Source organism: Emydura macquarii, unplaced genomic scaffold, assembly GCF_026122565.2.
Source record: "Emydura macquarii macquarii isolate MOO-44397 ecotype Brisbane River unplaced genomic scaffold, CSIRO-AGI_Emac_v2 contig_3305, whole genome shotgun sequence".
In the NCBI taxonomy this organism is placed as follows: Eukaryota; Metazoa; Chordata; order Testudines; family Chelidae; genus Emydura; species Emydura macquarii.
The window spans coordinates 4,209,382-4,224,959 of record NW_027133442.1 but is presented as its reverse complement, the minus strand read 5'-3'; the positions used below and the strand labels follow the sequence as shown (position 1 = coordinate 4,224,959).

The window sequence follows — 15,578 nt, the reverse complement described above, 5'->3', positions numbered from 1 at the left end:
GCAGCACCTGCAGACAAACCGAGCTCCCCTGAGGCACCCCAGGCAGGAGCTGCACCAGTCCCAGGAGTGGTGATCCATGAAATGTGGCAGACATGGCACCCTGAGATCACAGACCTTCCTGTCGGGGCCCAGGCAGGGGCCCCTTCTGATGGAGATCAGGGTAGCCAAAGCATTGCTGCACTCAGCTGGTGCAGTGAGACAGCAGCACGCAGCACTAATGCCGCCACACTGTGTGTTCTGTGGGGAGCAGGCAGTGGGCATACTGCCCAACCAGCTGTGTCAATGCTGGACATGACATGCCCTGCTCTCTCGTGAACCTTGAGCCAAAATAACCCTGTCCTCTCCCTGCTCCGACTGTCATAAAATCAAAGCCATGCAATCCCCACACTCACTGCAGCAAAGCCTCCAGGGACAGGCGTGCCATGATCTCGCCTCTCCCATGTCAAGACAGAAAGAGGGGACGCACAAAGGATGTGACGTGTATGTCTGAATGCTCATGTAACTGAACTGTGAGGTCCCCCCCACCAGGCCCACTGGTCCTTCGTCCCCCAGCCTCTCTCGCACAGACCTTCCTCCCGCCCCCCTTAGAGCGCCATTGACCCCGGCTGGGGTTTCCCTGGTGGAACAATTGATGCCTGCTACCCATCTGCTGCTGTCTGGCTGGTAATATCTTTCCTTTCTCCCTCCACCTAGGTGGGGGCTTTTCTGCCGACTGCCCAGAGGAGGACGTTCTGGCAATAAGACCCATCGCAACAAAAATGATTTGGGGAGTTGAAATCTTTTCTTTTTCTTTTCAAGTGACCTTCCTTTTCTGATGTGTTTTCAGTGGAGAACTTTTCCCAGCGCGAGATCGAAGAGTTCCTCAGCGAAGCAGAGTGCATGAAGGACTTTGATCACCCAAACGTCATCACACTCCTAGGTATGTGGGTAGCCCCTGGGGGGAGGTAACTTTCCCATTGCTAGCTGATTTTGGCGTTAGCAAAAGCATAGGCTGACTCTCCTCTCCAGGCTGCACAGCCCATCTCCTCTCCAGCATTTTGCTCTTCCGACAGGCACGGGTTTCTTACTAGAGAGATTAGTGCACGGTAACTTAGACAGTGCATCGACATTCGAGCAGCACACTGCAGTCCAGATCAGAAGCAGATTGCCTGTAGGGAAGGGGGCAGTAGACAGGAGTCCGAGCCTGATGACTGCAGCTAGGAAACAGTTCTAGGCCTGTGTTCTGTGTCTTGCACCTTTTACCTTTCTAGGGGTCTGCTCTTCGCAGCAGCCACTCGGCAGATAGAGCTGCTCTGGGGAGCGGTGGGCGGGGTGACACTGGGCTGTCATATGGAGGCCTGGCTTTTGTTCTTCCCGTCCCACCAACTGCCAGTGACTGCCACTCGGTCTGGGTACGCCCAGCATAGGGACGTCAGGTGAGCGAAGCTGAGATCTGCTGGCCCCGCGTTGCCAGAGCATGCACACCCCCTCCTGCCCCGATGGTCCCCTCTACCCAGTGAAGGGGCAGATAGGAGCGGGTGTTGTAGAGTCAGCTATATCAGCTCTGTGGGACCCACAGATGCCCCAGCCAAGGGCAAGCCCCAGCTTTCTGTATGAGCCAGCCCCTGCTTGGTCAGCACATGGAGCTTGGCAGACGGATCTGTTGTCACCGAGCCCTCCAAAACCTCTGCTCCGACGTGGGCGTCCGTCTATGCAGTGGTGTGGCCTGACGTGCAACGCTCCTCTTCCATTCCTTCCAGGTGTGTGCATAGAGCTGAGCTGCCAGCAGATCCCAAAGCCCATGGTGGTTCTCCCGTTCATGAAATACGGCGACCTGCACAGCTTCCTGCTGCGCTCCCGGCTGGAAGTGGGCTCCCAGGTAAGGAACTGCTCGTTAGGAGCTCGACAGTTGCAAAGCATGGAAGAGCTTTACCAATCAGGCTGCTAGGAGGAGTTGAGGCCAGGTTGTATTCAGCATTTAATTCTCAACCCAAGGCAATATCTTCTGGTTCCTTTACGTTGAACAATAGACAAACTCTGGCTTCGTTTTTCTGAATCATAAAAAGGAACTAATGCTTCCTGTCTTTGCAAAACACCCGGGAAGAAATCCTGGCCCAAATGAAATCAATGGGAGTTTTGCCATTCACTTCACAGGGGCCAGGACCTCACCCTGGAGACCCAGAGATAAAGACAGCAAAGTATTTTACTGTGCCTTTATATGGCTGAGAAACTGACGCACACAGAAGCTGACTGACCCAGCAAATGAAATATCTGAACTTTTCATGGTTTATGAAAAATAAAATTCAGCTGTGCTTCTCCATAAGAAACACAGCAAAAGGATGAGGGATAATAAACATACACAGTTAATGCAACACTGTTGCATTGGCTCTCGTCTCTCCTCTTGGTCGCCGTTTCCACTAGTGCACAATGCTACCGAATAGAACAAGAGTGTTTGGCAATCACATCACCTGGATGTGAATGCCTGCACCAGGGCGGAGCAATGTCTAGCTCTCTGAGAAACAGCTTGTGAGGTGCTGCTGTGATTTAAAGCTCAGAGATGCATCTGTTTCTAAAAGAGGGAAAATCCATAGATGCTGACAAAACCAATGAACTAAATGCCTTCAAGAGAAGAGAATTTGGACCAGAAGTGTCTCACTTAAGACTATTTTGATGATAAGATTAGTCTAAGTAAATAAGAATGCAAAAAATCCTGATCCTGCCCCGCTGCAGTCAATAGGAGCTTTGCCGCTGGCTTAAATGAGTGTAACTACAAGCCCCAGGAGAGAAAGTGTGACGGATTCACCTCCCAAAAGCTTTGTTAATGCAGAGTTTAGCACCCAAACACCCGTTGTCTTCGGGGTCACATTGCAGGGTTGGGGACGGTGGTTTGGTTTGCGTGCAGTCGAACAGCCCGTTGCTGTGGCAGGCTGCATTAGTGATCGTGGTAGCCCAGCAGATAGTGGTTCCCATTGTTTCTGAACTACCATGCCCAGTACAGATTGTTTCCATAAGTTCCTAACTAAATAGATTCTGTTGTTCTGGTGAGTTAATCCACTGGGGAGCACCAGTAAAATGCCACACAGTGCCGAGAATCTTGCAACTGCAATAAAGCGGAGTTGCTTGTGCTGTTCCTATGGGGCGGTGCTGAAATTGTTCCATTTGACTCAGTGTCCCTTGTAAAGAACTGATCCGATTTACCAGGCAGTCCTGAACAAAGAAGTATTTCAGCGCTCTCACCGCAAACAGGTCTGCATGTGCTATGAACCACGGGAAAGCTCGCTGGTCTCTCAGCGTGTAATTATGCCCTAAACAAAGAGAGCCTTGTCCAACTGGCCGCTGTGTCGAAATGGAAAATGTGTTTTCTATTCTCCCTGTCTTTTAAAGAAATAGGGTGCCTATCCGCCTCTCCTGGGACCTTGCCCAGTGAGGTGCTGAGTATCCCTGCTGAGGATTTCAAGTGGCCTTAACTCTTGTTGGGCTAAATGGGAGTTGCTGGCATCCACATGCAGCAGTGTGTGCCTATAATGTTCTAGCCTTCACATGCTTCCTGTATGTTCTAACCTGCTACCTCTCTTCCCAGCATGTACCACTGCAGACCTTGCTGAAGTTCATGGTCGATATTGCACGAGGAATGGAGTACCTGAGCAGTCGGCATTTTCTCCATAGAGATTTAGCTGCTCGAAACTGCATGTGAGTTTGGTTTTTTTGTTTCATTGCAAATAGTCAAACGCCAGCCTCTTCATTAGGTTTTTGACACACTCAAAAGTAAAACGAAACCTTGAACTTTCCTATAAAATCTCCTCAGTCCTGAGAAGCATCCAAACGAAAACTGGCCCTGTTTTAATTCAGAATATGGTTTGTCAAACTTTCTCTCAGTTTGCAGAGGAACAGCAGTAGGCAGAAGGCAGTCCTGTGTTATGCAGGAGGTCAGACTAGAGGTTCTTTCTGGCCGTAAGGTCTATGATGGAGGATGGCGGGATAGGAATAAGACTTCTGCCAGCTGTTCCACTTTAAATCTTGGCACATTTATCCTAGTAAGAAATAACATAGGGGGTGTGCTTGAAGGCCCTGATCCTGAAGATATGTGTGAGTAACTTTACACCTGTGAAAAAATAAACCTAGTCTCTTTCGGCATTTACATTCGTATTTTCTTATGAATACTGACAGGTTACGGGACAATATGAGTGTGTGTGTTGCGGACTTTGGCTTGTCGAAGAAAATCTATAGCGGCGATTATTACCGTCAGGGACGTATTGCTAAAATGCCTGTCAAGTGGATTGCAATCGAGAGCCTTGCTGATCGGGTGTACACAACTAAGAGCGATGTGGTATGTAAACGAGGTGCAGAGTCCCCACCCGAACATCAGAACTGCAGTCCACTATAAGTGTGTAATGCAGCCAGAGGTTGGAAAGATTGATCACTTCGGGTATTTGTAACTGGGCTTAGCAGTCTGATTTTCATATTTGGATTGTTTAATCAACCTGTATTGTTTTGGGGGTGTCACCTGCATTAGCTTCATTTGGTTTTGTATCCTGAAAATAGAAAAGCCAAATAAATGAAAGCATGATGGTTTGACCGTAAACACAGCAACATTTATAAGTGGCGCACTGTTCTCTCTCTGCTTGTAAAGGGTCCTGGAATAGATTTATTGAATGAGCCACTGAGCTGTTATAGGATAGTGCATGTTATTTCCAGCTTGGGAACTTATTCACACTATGCATATAATTATCAGCATGATGCAAGATCCCCATGGACTTTAGGAAATGACCTTTCCCAGTGAAACGACTCATTCAGTCCTTCTAGAAATGTCATCTTACTAGGCTTTCCCTTTGTTCTTTGTAGTGGGCATTTGGGGTGACGATGTGGGAGATAGCCACTCGCGGGATGACACCGTACCCAGGAGTGCAGAACCATGAAATCTATGACTACCTCTTCCACGGTCACAGGTTGAAACAGCCAGAGGACTGCTTGGATGAGCTGTGAGTATTCACACTGATCCCTGGATTTTGTACTTTCCCACATGTGGACTCATTAGATTCACAGGAACATGTCTGCACTTGTCAATCTCAACTATTTCAGTAATACACATATATACTGTTGGTGTTTCCCCTTCCTCCACTGCGGATTTCTCGCTGTGCATCATTTGTCATGCTCTTCTTGTGTTTTTGTGGCTCACTGTAGCTAAATGGATCCAGCAACTAACAGCTATCATGGATTAGCTTTCAAACGTGAATTTGGCTGGAACTTGGGGAATAAAAACTTCTGGCTGCTCGCTTATTGACAAAAATTACTTTCATTCGTTTTTCCTGTAGAGAATGGCAAAAGAAATATTTGGAGCCAAATTTTCAGCCATTGTAAATTGAGGTAGAAACCACTGATTTCAATGGAACTGCCTTGATTCACACCAGCTGTAGGCTTGAACCCATTGACCTTCGTGGTGCTGCACTGATTCACACCAGCTGAGAATCTGGCCCTCAGTTTTTAGGGTTTCTGACGATTTCTGTGTCATCCTTGGAGAAAAATTTTTAAAATTGGAGTTTTAAAAATGGCAAGCCAGGGGCCTTTAACTGCATGTGGTTTTAGTAAACAGCATCTTTAAAGGGATGCAATGAATTTATTATAAAAGAACATACAGTTAATCATCATATCATGTCTGTCTAGAACTTAATTTTTTTTAAATTTTGCTTCAGCTTGAGGGTGTTCTGAGTATGAAACGTCCCAGGCTGGCATCACTAAGAACCTGGTCAAGCCCAGTCTGAGGATGTGCTCTTGGAGTTTGGCTCTCAGGGGCCGACTGGACTTGAGCTGCTGCCTCCTGTGTGGCTTCCCTAGGGTTCCAAAAGGGTCTGCTCTGGGGGAGTTGAGAGGGACATTGTTAATGTGCACAATCCTATTGGTTTATAAGGAAATCGGAGGATAAGGGGCCAGCTCTGCTTTCTTGTGCACATCCCACTGAAATCAGTGCAGGCCCAAAGAGATGGTCATCATGGGCCCTTCTTCCTTTAACATCTGTAAATCTCTGAAAAAGAAACATCACAATGTAAGAGAGATCTGAAGGTGTTTTAAATGTCCGGGCAGCTCACAGAGGGTTTGTATTAAAAATTCGCTAAGCTGCCGTAGTCGCTGAGGAATTCTTATGTGCTGTCACAGCTCAAAGTATTTAAACCTCCCACAGTGCAAGGGCAAGCATTTAAATAAACAGACCTCTGGAAGTTACATAAGAATATTCCATAAAAAGGGACATTCTCAGTGGTAGCAGCCAAAAGCCCCAACCTTGCAAAACAGGGATTCCCTTTGCAAAGGTCTCTCCCACTCTCTCTCCTTCGCTGTGCTGCTTCAGATTATTTTTTCCATCGATGTGTGGAAAAAACAGGCCCATCTGTGAGCTGTGCCTGGCACACAACCAGAGCTTGTCCTCGCTCTCTGGCTCTGGGTGGGCAGGCTTGCCTGGATTTAGTCGCAAGGGTAAGTAGTATCATTTCTCGCCCTCTTTCAGCCCAGATGTACCAATTGTCTGGCAAAAGGCTGCATGGAAAGTCTGTCTTTCCCGGTGGGACGACTGCCAGGTCACTGCAATTCTGGTATGAATTCAAGCCTGGAAGTTGTGGTTTTGTGGGTGTGCTATTTTAAATGCCCTTACCTGAAGCAGCTTATGAATAAACCGTTTATTTGGTTCAGCCTCTTAGATGGCAGGCCATGGTGCGCGTCCAGAGATTAATTGATTTTAACGTGGCATTATTAATTTACGATTAGTTATACCCTCCAGTGTATGAACCGTCACCCACAGAAGGAACCTGCTGCGCTATGTCTCATCAGGAGCAGGTCCTGCAAAATGCTGTGTGCCTTCAGCCCCCAAAAACCAGTGTGTCTGTAGCTGGGCCTGGATCGCCACGCTCTCACTTGTGGCATCCGGCAGTACCTTTTGTAGTATTGCATTTGGGGCTTTGAGGGCAGTGTTAAAAGGTACGATATCATCCACTGGTGTTTGCAGTGTTATTGCAGCCCTGTTGGTCCCAGGAGAGGTGGGGTGGGTCATAACGTCGACTAATAATCGATTAATGATCAAGAGATCCATGTAATGGGCCCCTGAGTGTAGTTGTCTATAAAATTTAGAGAGAGACAAGGTGGGTGAGATGATCTTTTTTATTGGACCAGCTTCTGTTGGTGGAAGGTACAAGCTTTCAAGCACCACTGAACTCCTCTTCAGGTCTGGGGAAGGAAGCAAGTGTCTGTGCTGAATACACGTTTGGATCGATGGTTAAGCAGAAGGGGTCTGGGCGGCGGTCCCTTGAAATGAAGTGGGCAGATGGGGGTTTGATTGTTACGCAAAAAGGATTAGAGCTGGGCAATGTTTGCAGGGTTGTTGTAGCTGTGTTGGTCCTGGGAAATGAGAGAGTGTGTATCTCGAAAGCGTGTCTGTCTCACCAGCAGAAGTTGGTCCAATAAAAGGTATCACCTCACCCACCTGGTCTCTGTAAAATTTAGAGGCAGCCTGAAAAGTTGGAAGGTTTTTTTTAAATGGAAAAATGGCCCATAGTTAAACTTTAGGTAGTTTTCTCATCTGATCAGTGAGATAAACAAGCGTCAATTAACACACTCCACATTCTAGATCATGTTAAACCAATGAAGATAAATGTGCAGTGCATCGGATCACTGTAAAGAAGCAGAAAGAGCTGAGCCCTGCTCCTAGGGGCAGAGGCATATTTTTGCTTTCAGAAACACACATCTCTGAGGTCCTGCCAGGAGGTACTGGCCAGCAGGGAGCTGTCACTGCTAATGTCCTGGGTTCAAATCCCTCTGCCATCCCAAAGGGATCAGTTACAGTGCACTGTATGTAAAGATGTCCTCCCACCACTCCAGTGAAGGAGTTATCTTTATTTTACAGAAGAGGAAAACTGAGATATGGGAAAGTTACAAGTTACATGCCAAGTGAGTTTGTATCAGAGCTAGGATTAGACCTCTGCAATTTCTGGGCCCCAGTTTTGTGCTTAATCTACTAGAATCTTCTGCCTTTTCTGCAGCTGTCAGCTTTTGTGACTGGCTGCACTCAGGTGAATGATTTCTCTGTGATTCCTGTCATACTGTTAGTTACTTGACTGCGACACTCATACAAGTAAATAACATGGGGCGAGCAGCAAAGCGCACAGTGTTAGCAAATGCCATAGCAGCAGCTGTTTATTTCCAGCCCCGGCTCAGCTCTGTACGTGGTGGAACCTGAAAGCCTACGGTGGTCTATCACCTCTGAGGTAGAATAGTTTATCTCGATTCCTCCTCAAAACACTTTACTCAGAGGACACCCCATCCCCACCAGGTAACAAATGCTCTGCTGCCCCTGGGACTGGAAGTGGAGTACAGGTTGATAAGAGAGAAGCTCAGATTTTAGGGGGAATATCTATTTATAGATGTGCTGCAGGTGCTTGGCAGGGCGCCCTAGCGGAGGTTTGCCCTTAAGTGATGGAATCGGCCTCTGTTGCTATGTGAAGAATGCAGCGTCTCTTCCCCCAAATTACACGGTTCACTATCACACGAGTGAGCGAGTATTCTGAGAATTTGCACGTAAAATAGTCAGAGTTAAAATGAATATCAAGGGGATCCTTTAAGGGCCGTATCTGCTTGTGTCAGAGCCTTTTTATCCCAGATGGGCTCAGCTCAGGCATTTTCTAGCTACCTGAAAGTTGGCAGCGTGGTGACTCTGGAGTAAACCTCGTCTCACTAATATTCTAAGACCCTGCAACAACACTGCATAGGCCTATCGCAGTAATTCTGGAAGGTAAATGGTTAGACTCTATGGTCATTTTTCTCATTATTCTTCATAACTGAAAGCCTCTCCTTCAGCAGAGCCAGCAGACTAAAACGATGTTTACTTTTGTACCCGGATGCACCGTGCCTCAATCAGCGCCGTTTAGTTAACAGTGCGGCTTCCTGAAGAACTGTTCTGTTTCTTTGTGTTTCCAGGTACGAAATAATGTGTGCCTGCTGGAGAGCCGATCCCAAGGAGCGACCTACATTCCCACAGTTAAAACTCCACCTGGAGAAGCTATTGGAAAGTTTGCCCGAAGCGAGGGGGGCTGAAGATATAATTTATATCAACACAAGCTTGCCAGAGGAGAGTGAGGAGCTGACAGAAGAGATCAGATTCCCTCAGACAGACATAACTCTCGAACCCAGCTATATCACGGAGTCCTGTTCACCCAGACCCGACACCAGGGTCGTCACAGCGGATGTCCATGAAAGCGATCAGCGGGAGGAAAGGTATATCCTAAAGGAGGTGGCGGATGGGCAGATTGCCAGTACCATGACTCTGGAAGAGGTGCGTGCGCCTCTTCTGCCGGCCAGTGTTGCCCAGAACAGGGCTGCATGGTCACAGAGCAGTGTGCTGCTGGGCAGCTCGTTAGCAGATGAACTGCTATATGCAGATGACTCCTCTGAGGACGCTGAAATTCTGCTGTGAAACGAGAGCTGGGACTCTGCAAACTGGAGGACTGAGCTATTCTGGGGCCAGAAATGTGCAGGGGATGTTTCCCGTGGCATACGTGTTACAGAAATGGCATTATAAAGTGACTGTGCCATTCCAGCCGGCTGGTGAGCAGCCATGGAAACAAACACTCTGAGTTCGTACGAAGTGATGTCTATATCGATCTACACAGCCCGTTGGAGGGATTATTTTTTAATAAATTGCAACCTGTGTCTATTTTCTTTATTCTTCCACTACTGTTTTGGAATTTGAGTCACACTCCTCCCCACAGCCGTTCCTTACGTTATAGCGCCAAGTTAAAAACCTGTTTTTCATGCTCTTCTTTTGTCTATTAAATGGAGTAAGTGATATTTCAGTTTGGGACGTTTCTGCTGTTTAAAAACTGCTTGCATTGGGCCCCGCAGAGCTGAGAGCGTCAGTAGCAACACAGGCCCCTCGTACACAACCAGCCCTGTCTAAGGGAGAGAGCTGTAGAACTGAGCTCAGGATGAGTTCCTTGGGATTGTGGAAGGTTGTCCTTTGGGTGACTGGTGAAAGGGATGTATTAATGTGTCCCAGCCCTGGCGACATGCTACAGTGCCGGATCAGCTCAATCACACACACACCCTCACCTCCCTGCCGCGCCAGGCAGTGCAGGGGCTATTCCCACCTAGCATTACGCATGCAGGAGACAGCCCAAGTGGGGAGGGCAGGATGTGCCTTGCACCATCCAAAGGGATGGTGCAGCGAGCTCATCCCCTGCTTGCAGGCTGCTACGGACTTCTAGGAGCATCCCAAGAGCCGTGTTCGGTCCCTCCCCAGAGTTCATGCCATTAGAAATCGTCCGCCCACCTGCCACACCCCCAGATCTGCTGGGTCAGATGCAATATGTTAGACAGAGAGCACCTGAGCCTTGCACCATCTGCAAGGTGTGATCAGATGGGCCTGGGACAGTCTGGCCCGCGCTGTCCTTTGCTGCGCAGACACACTATTCCGGAGCCGGCCTGCTAACCGCACGGGAATGGCTGAGTGGAGGACTGGGGCAACCGCAGACGTATTTTTTTCCTTTTTTTTTAAAGAGCATGTGGCTAATAAATGGCCTGATTTTCAGGAGTGCTGAGCACCTGCAGCTCCTGGTGCAGGTGGAAATCAGCATGTGAGCAACGGGGGCAGGATGCCTCCCAAAATCAGGGAATTTATTCTGCATAAACATGGGCCTGGGGACTGGCCCCGCTTCAGGCCCTCAAGTCTGATGGTGTGGGCTTCCCAGTGTGGCCCCAGCTTAGCAAAACTGGATCCTGCACCGGTTTGGACCCAATTCAACGAGGTACTTGATCCAGTGCCTCGCTTGAAGCAGATGATTAGTAGCCTTTATATTAATGGGGCTACTCACTTAATTACAATGTAAGCATATGCTGAAATACCTCACTGAACTAGGGCCTCCACGAGTTGTCCTTTCATGCTTCCTTCCCAATCCAAATGATGTCTCTTAATAACGATGTGACTACAGAATTATAATCACGGCCGCATCTGTCCAGTTCAGAGAGAGCTGTTAAAGCTGGGAATGGGACGAGCACACTTTTTGACAGGAATCAAACTTCTCTTCTTTAGTAGAACCCTAGAAGTGATTTTTGTTCCCGAGCTGTCCCAGTCTGCAGGAGCGCTCTTTGTAAATCGGTCAGAGGGATTGCTGCCGCAGGACCACGGCTGGGGCTGACTGTAAGTGTGGAAAAGATTAAACTTACATTACAAGGTGCGGGTAGGAAACTGTACCTTTGTACCTCTGTGAGTCAGGGATACGTCGCAGGCCTGGGGGAGCTCCTGGGCTGGACACCCATCAGGCAGCTGTGATGCTAAGCTCCCTTTGGACTGGGTAGAGTCCAGCGTTGTCTCTTTCTTTGGCTTCTGTGCTACACTTCCTGGGCACAGACTCTGTGTTTTTCCCCCTTCATGGGAGTTTGACCTCATTGTGGTCCAGCCAGCCTAGGTCCACAGGACCAGTGCTTAAGCACACCCTTTCCCAGAGCTCCACCCTTGTGCACTCTCTAGCTTAAAGTTTACCCCTGCAAGTCTGGTGCATTGAAAACTGTACTAAATTTACAAGCTGTCATTTTAAGTTTGTAAGGGGATTCCTGGTCCTGCTTGCAGGCGATGGGGCTCTGTAGAGAAGTGTGCGAGCTGGGTCTTTTGCAGTTTCTCTGCAGAAGCCAACCTGAACTAAGGTGGGGACAGTTGTGTCTCTCTGCTTTAGGGAGCAGCCTGCTTCATCTCTCTCTGATCTTTGGGTTCTTGTGTGTTATCAGTCTGAATTCTAAGCAATAATGCAGTGTTATGTTGCAACCTGCCAGCTTCGTGTTTTTAGTTAACTTCTTTGTACAGTGTGTGCCATGACTATAACACCAGGGATGTGTGATAGTTGAAGCACAGAACACACAGACTTGTGAATGTTTCTAACACAATCACTTTTATTTTAGATAGCTGACGAGAAAGACAGATCCAGACAAAACAATGGAACACCTGTACGTGTTTCCCTGCCTTAGTTTCCTCACTGCTCATGAGCGTTCTCTAGGCTCAGGTCAGAATCCTGTAGGGTGTCAGGTCTTTCTCTCCAGCATGTGGTCTTTTCCCTGGAATATGGCATCTCCTCTCATTCCCTCAGCGAGCTTCCTTCTGCTCCTGGGCTCTTCTCCCTCGCTCTAAAATGGCCATAGAGAGACACTTGCTTTTATAACCTCCAGTTCCCTTTGTCAGGTGACCCCATCAGCAGTCTCATAAAGTAATCAAGGTCCCCCACCAGTGATCCATTGCTTAGTTACCAGCCCACATGGCCAGACGGGTTCTTCTGGGCAGTAGCCAACTCTGTGAGTAGAGGGCCATCAAAGTTTAATGACCTTCCATTGTTAGCCTTGTGTCACCACCCTTCGTGATTTCAATCCAACATGGAGGTGTAAAGACACATAAGGCCCTCATTTGCTGGGAGTTTGACAAAGATGTGTATATACCAAGAGTTCATCATCACAAACTGGCATTCTTAAGCTCTCCATAGACAGATTCCCCAAATCGTCACAGGCGCGTCTATGAAATTGAAACCTTTTGGGCCACTATTGGTCAGCAGTTCAGAAATCTGATGTCTGTAGCTCTCCTGACCTGCTGTGTCAGCAGGGAAATAATTTACATTGAACTTCACTGCTGGAAAGTGCAAACTGGACCAACCAGGAGAGGCCTTTCCCCAGGGCTTAAATTCTTAAAGAGCATTTCCTGGAGCCCCCCACATGCCTCCCAACATCCTATAAAAATTCATGGGGCGGTGAAAATATTTACCAGAGCTCTGCTCCGGACAGCTCTGGCTGAATTTAAGCCCTGCCTTTCCCTCTGTGAATAGAGCATGTTTCTGTTTTCTTTAAACAGAGCCGGCAGCTGGTCACTGTGCTCTGCACACGCTTGCTCAGCTACGGGCAGGCTTGAAGCACTATTGACGTGGTCAGCATTAGGGGCCTCTGGTTGGTCGCTTCATCACTTAGCCTAAAGCTGCAAAGGGAATAACACAGGTTAGGCCTGGCACTGAGATGCACTGAGCAAGCCTGCCCTGTCACCAGCTGATGGACAGAAAACAGGAGTATATTCTCCCAAGTGCAAAGGGCATTCCCCTAAGGACTGCTCCGCTGGCTGGGGCTTGCTCCAGACATCCTCGGTGCTGGCTGGGGTGAGCAGGGGTGCAAAGTCAGCTGTGCCGTTTGACCATTCCCCTGGGGAATCCCAGGCAGCTCCGAGTACCCTTTGCTGGAATGGCACAAAGGACACTCAGTGGCTGCCAAGGATTTGGCCCAGAGCAAGCGATTTGGAGAGTGTGAGTTCGTGGCCCCTTCTGACTTCAGCTCTGTCTCAGGACCAGATGCTGAGCAGCCCCTCTAGCCTGGCCCCCAGTCATGTCCCTGAGCTGAAGACTCCAGCATCTTGCTTTTCCTGAGCAGAGATTTACTGAGCCGGCATGTGCATTAAAGTGGGTGTGATTTGTTGCACACGCCCCAGGGGCTGGGGAATCGGTCAGGATGGAAAATTCCTGAACTGTGACGTGTTCAAAACTGCAAGTCGAAGTATTTGCCTCAGAAATGTCATGGCTGAAAGCTCCCCATTTAACTGAAGCGGGGCACGTGTCTGAGGCAGACCACCAGAACCCCAGCACACAGAAGACAGGTCAATATTGATATTACTGAACTCTCCCACGCAGCTGGGGATGGCTGTGGGCAGTTGGCAGGAGATCATGTCACTGATAATAAGGACACTGGACTCCAGGGTTTGCCTTCTGGTTACATAAAATGCCCAAAAGCCCCCCAGTGTGGCATGTGGCATGTGACCCCATTAGTCCCCCACCCTCAGACGTGCACTGGACGTCATCCGTGCTAGCACCAAAACCTCAGCCCCAGATGGAAACTCCAGCTCTTTCTCGTGAGCAGAGCCCAGCCCTTGGATCTCCACACGCCCAAATATCGTGGCTGGAACGTGGATCCAAATTCACACTTTCCCAAAGCCTGTGCCCCTTAGCACTGCTCAGAGGGGCTGTCCTGTAGCCAGACACACCTTCCCACTGTCCCTTCCCCCTCCACGCATCCTCTCAGGAGGATGTTGGGGCTGCCACAATCAAGATGGCTGCCTGCTGCCGAGATCAAGTTACAAATGTTGGCTTGGCTTTCCTTGCGTTCAACTCCCAGATAGGGAGACTATAGCAAGGCTGAGAGGATGTGGGGAGGAGAGCAGTAAATGGCCAAAGTAATGGCTGGTAACCCCAGCACTCATGGAGATTACGTTTCCCTCACAGTAACCTGTTGCTCTAAAAAGTAATCTGTTTCCCGTGACCCCGTTCTAATTGTGGCCGTACAGGTTGCCCCAGCATGGGTGTATGGGTCTCCTTCATTCCAACAGGAGCCTCCAGCTCTCCTATTGATAGCATTGGGCCGGGGTACCACAAGTTGAAGTCCCTTTGCTCCGTGGCCTGGAGGATGGGACGCAGGCTACTCCTGGCCTGGCATTCTCTGTGGCCACGCAGGAGACTCTGCGTCAGTCTGCTCAGCCACCAGCGTGGGAACGTTCCCCTTGGCAGTAGAAATGAGCTCCTCTGTGGGCAGCTGCTAACGCTCTGTCTCCTTGTTCAGTGCTCATCTCATCCCTGTCGGGCAATTGATCACATTGTAAGGTCCCTCAGCCTCTCCCTATCTTGGGTCAAATTCCCTGTCTGCCAGCTCAGTATCTTGACTGCTAGTCCTGCTCACAGCTGTCAAATGGTGCCTGAGAGGGCTGGTTAACGTCCTCCCTCCACTCAGAGACCCTGTTGCCTCATGGGACCTTAACTTGGGGCAGAGTAGGTTGGTGGATTCACCATTTCAGCCCTCGGGAGAGGATCCTTATTCCACCTGTTGCTACCCACAACAGTTTTTAGTCACAACGACATCTGTGAGGAGTGAGGGAGGGCAAGCAGGGGGAATGAGCCTCCCTTCAGTGCATTGCAGGGGCACAAGGCTGCCCCATGCCCTCACCCATCATTCCTACATGTCTGAGTGCCACCAGATCATTTGTCTCCTGCAGTTATTCTCTGTTGAGGGGAGCTAGAGTCCATTCCCTTGGCCTCAGGTGGTTTGCAAGGTTTATCTGAGGCACAGCAGACCTTGGCAAGCCTGATTTTAGATTCTCCCATCTCCCTGTGTTCTGTACTGCTTCTTAGACTCCCCCACGTGGCAATGGGTGGAGAAACCCTGAAGAGGAAAACATGATTCCTTCCCATAGCCGCTGCGGTTCTTTGCGAGCATTGTTTCTGCATGTTCATGTTAACCATCCCCTTCCTTCTTCCTCCATGCCTGGCTCTCGCAGGCACAAGTCCAGTGGTGGGAACAGAGGCAGTTGAAGCCACGTGGCACTTTTATGACCTCAGGTCCAAACGTTCCTAGCTGCAAGATGACACTCAAGTGGCTGCAATGGGCGCTGGCTTCCGGCAGCTGCATGGGTGTGTGACCCATCCGTGTCTAGGATAGCCACCTGAAAATGCCAAGCTCAGGGCAGGCTGTAAAGGGAGAGCAGATTCTCCCAACACTGGTGGGTGGCACTGAAGTCAGACTTCCCAACCAGCCACAAACTGTGCTTCTGAATCCCCACA

General features: G+C 49.1%; 1 protein-coding gene across 3 annotated transcripts in view; it reads left to right on the top strand.

Annotated features, from left to right (window-relative positions):
• MERTK (MER proto-oncogene, tyrosine kinase) overlaps window positions 1-9,804 on the top strand; it is a 62,877-nt gene extending 53,073 nt beyond the window's left edge. For all 3 annotated transcript variants that reach the window (XM_067532812.1, XM_067532811.1, XM_067532813.1), the window contains exons 14-19: window positions 827-919; window positions 1,740-1,858; window positions 3,560-3,669; window positions 4,147-4,306; window positions 4,822-4,958; window positions 8,935-9,804. In XM_067532812.1, coding sequence (XP_067388913.1) covers window positions 827-919; window positions 1,740-1,858; window positions 3,560-3,669; window positions 4,147-4,306; window positions 4,822-4,958; window positions 8,935-9,430 — 1,115 coding nt within the window. In that variant the 3' untranslated portion in view covers window positions 9,431-9,804. The remainder of the gene's footprint in view (window positions 1-826; window positions 920-1,739; window positions 1,859-3,559; window positions 3,670-4,146; window positions 4,307-4,821; window positions 4,959-8,934) is intronic.
• The last annotated feature ends 5,774 nt before the right edge of the window (window positions 9,805-15,578 follow it).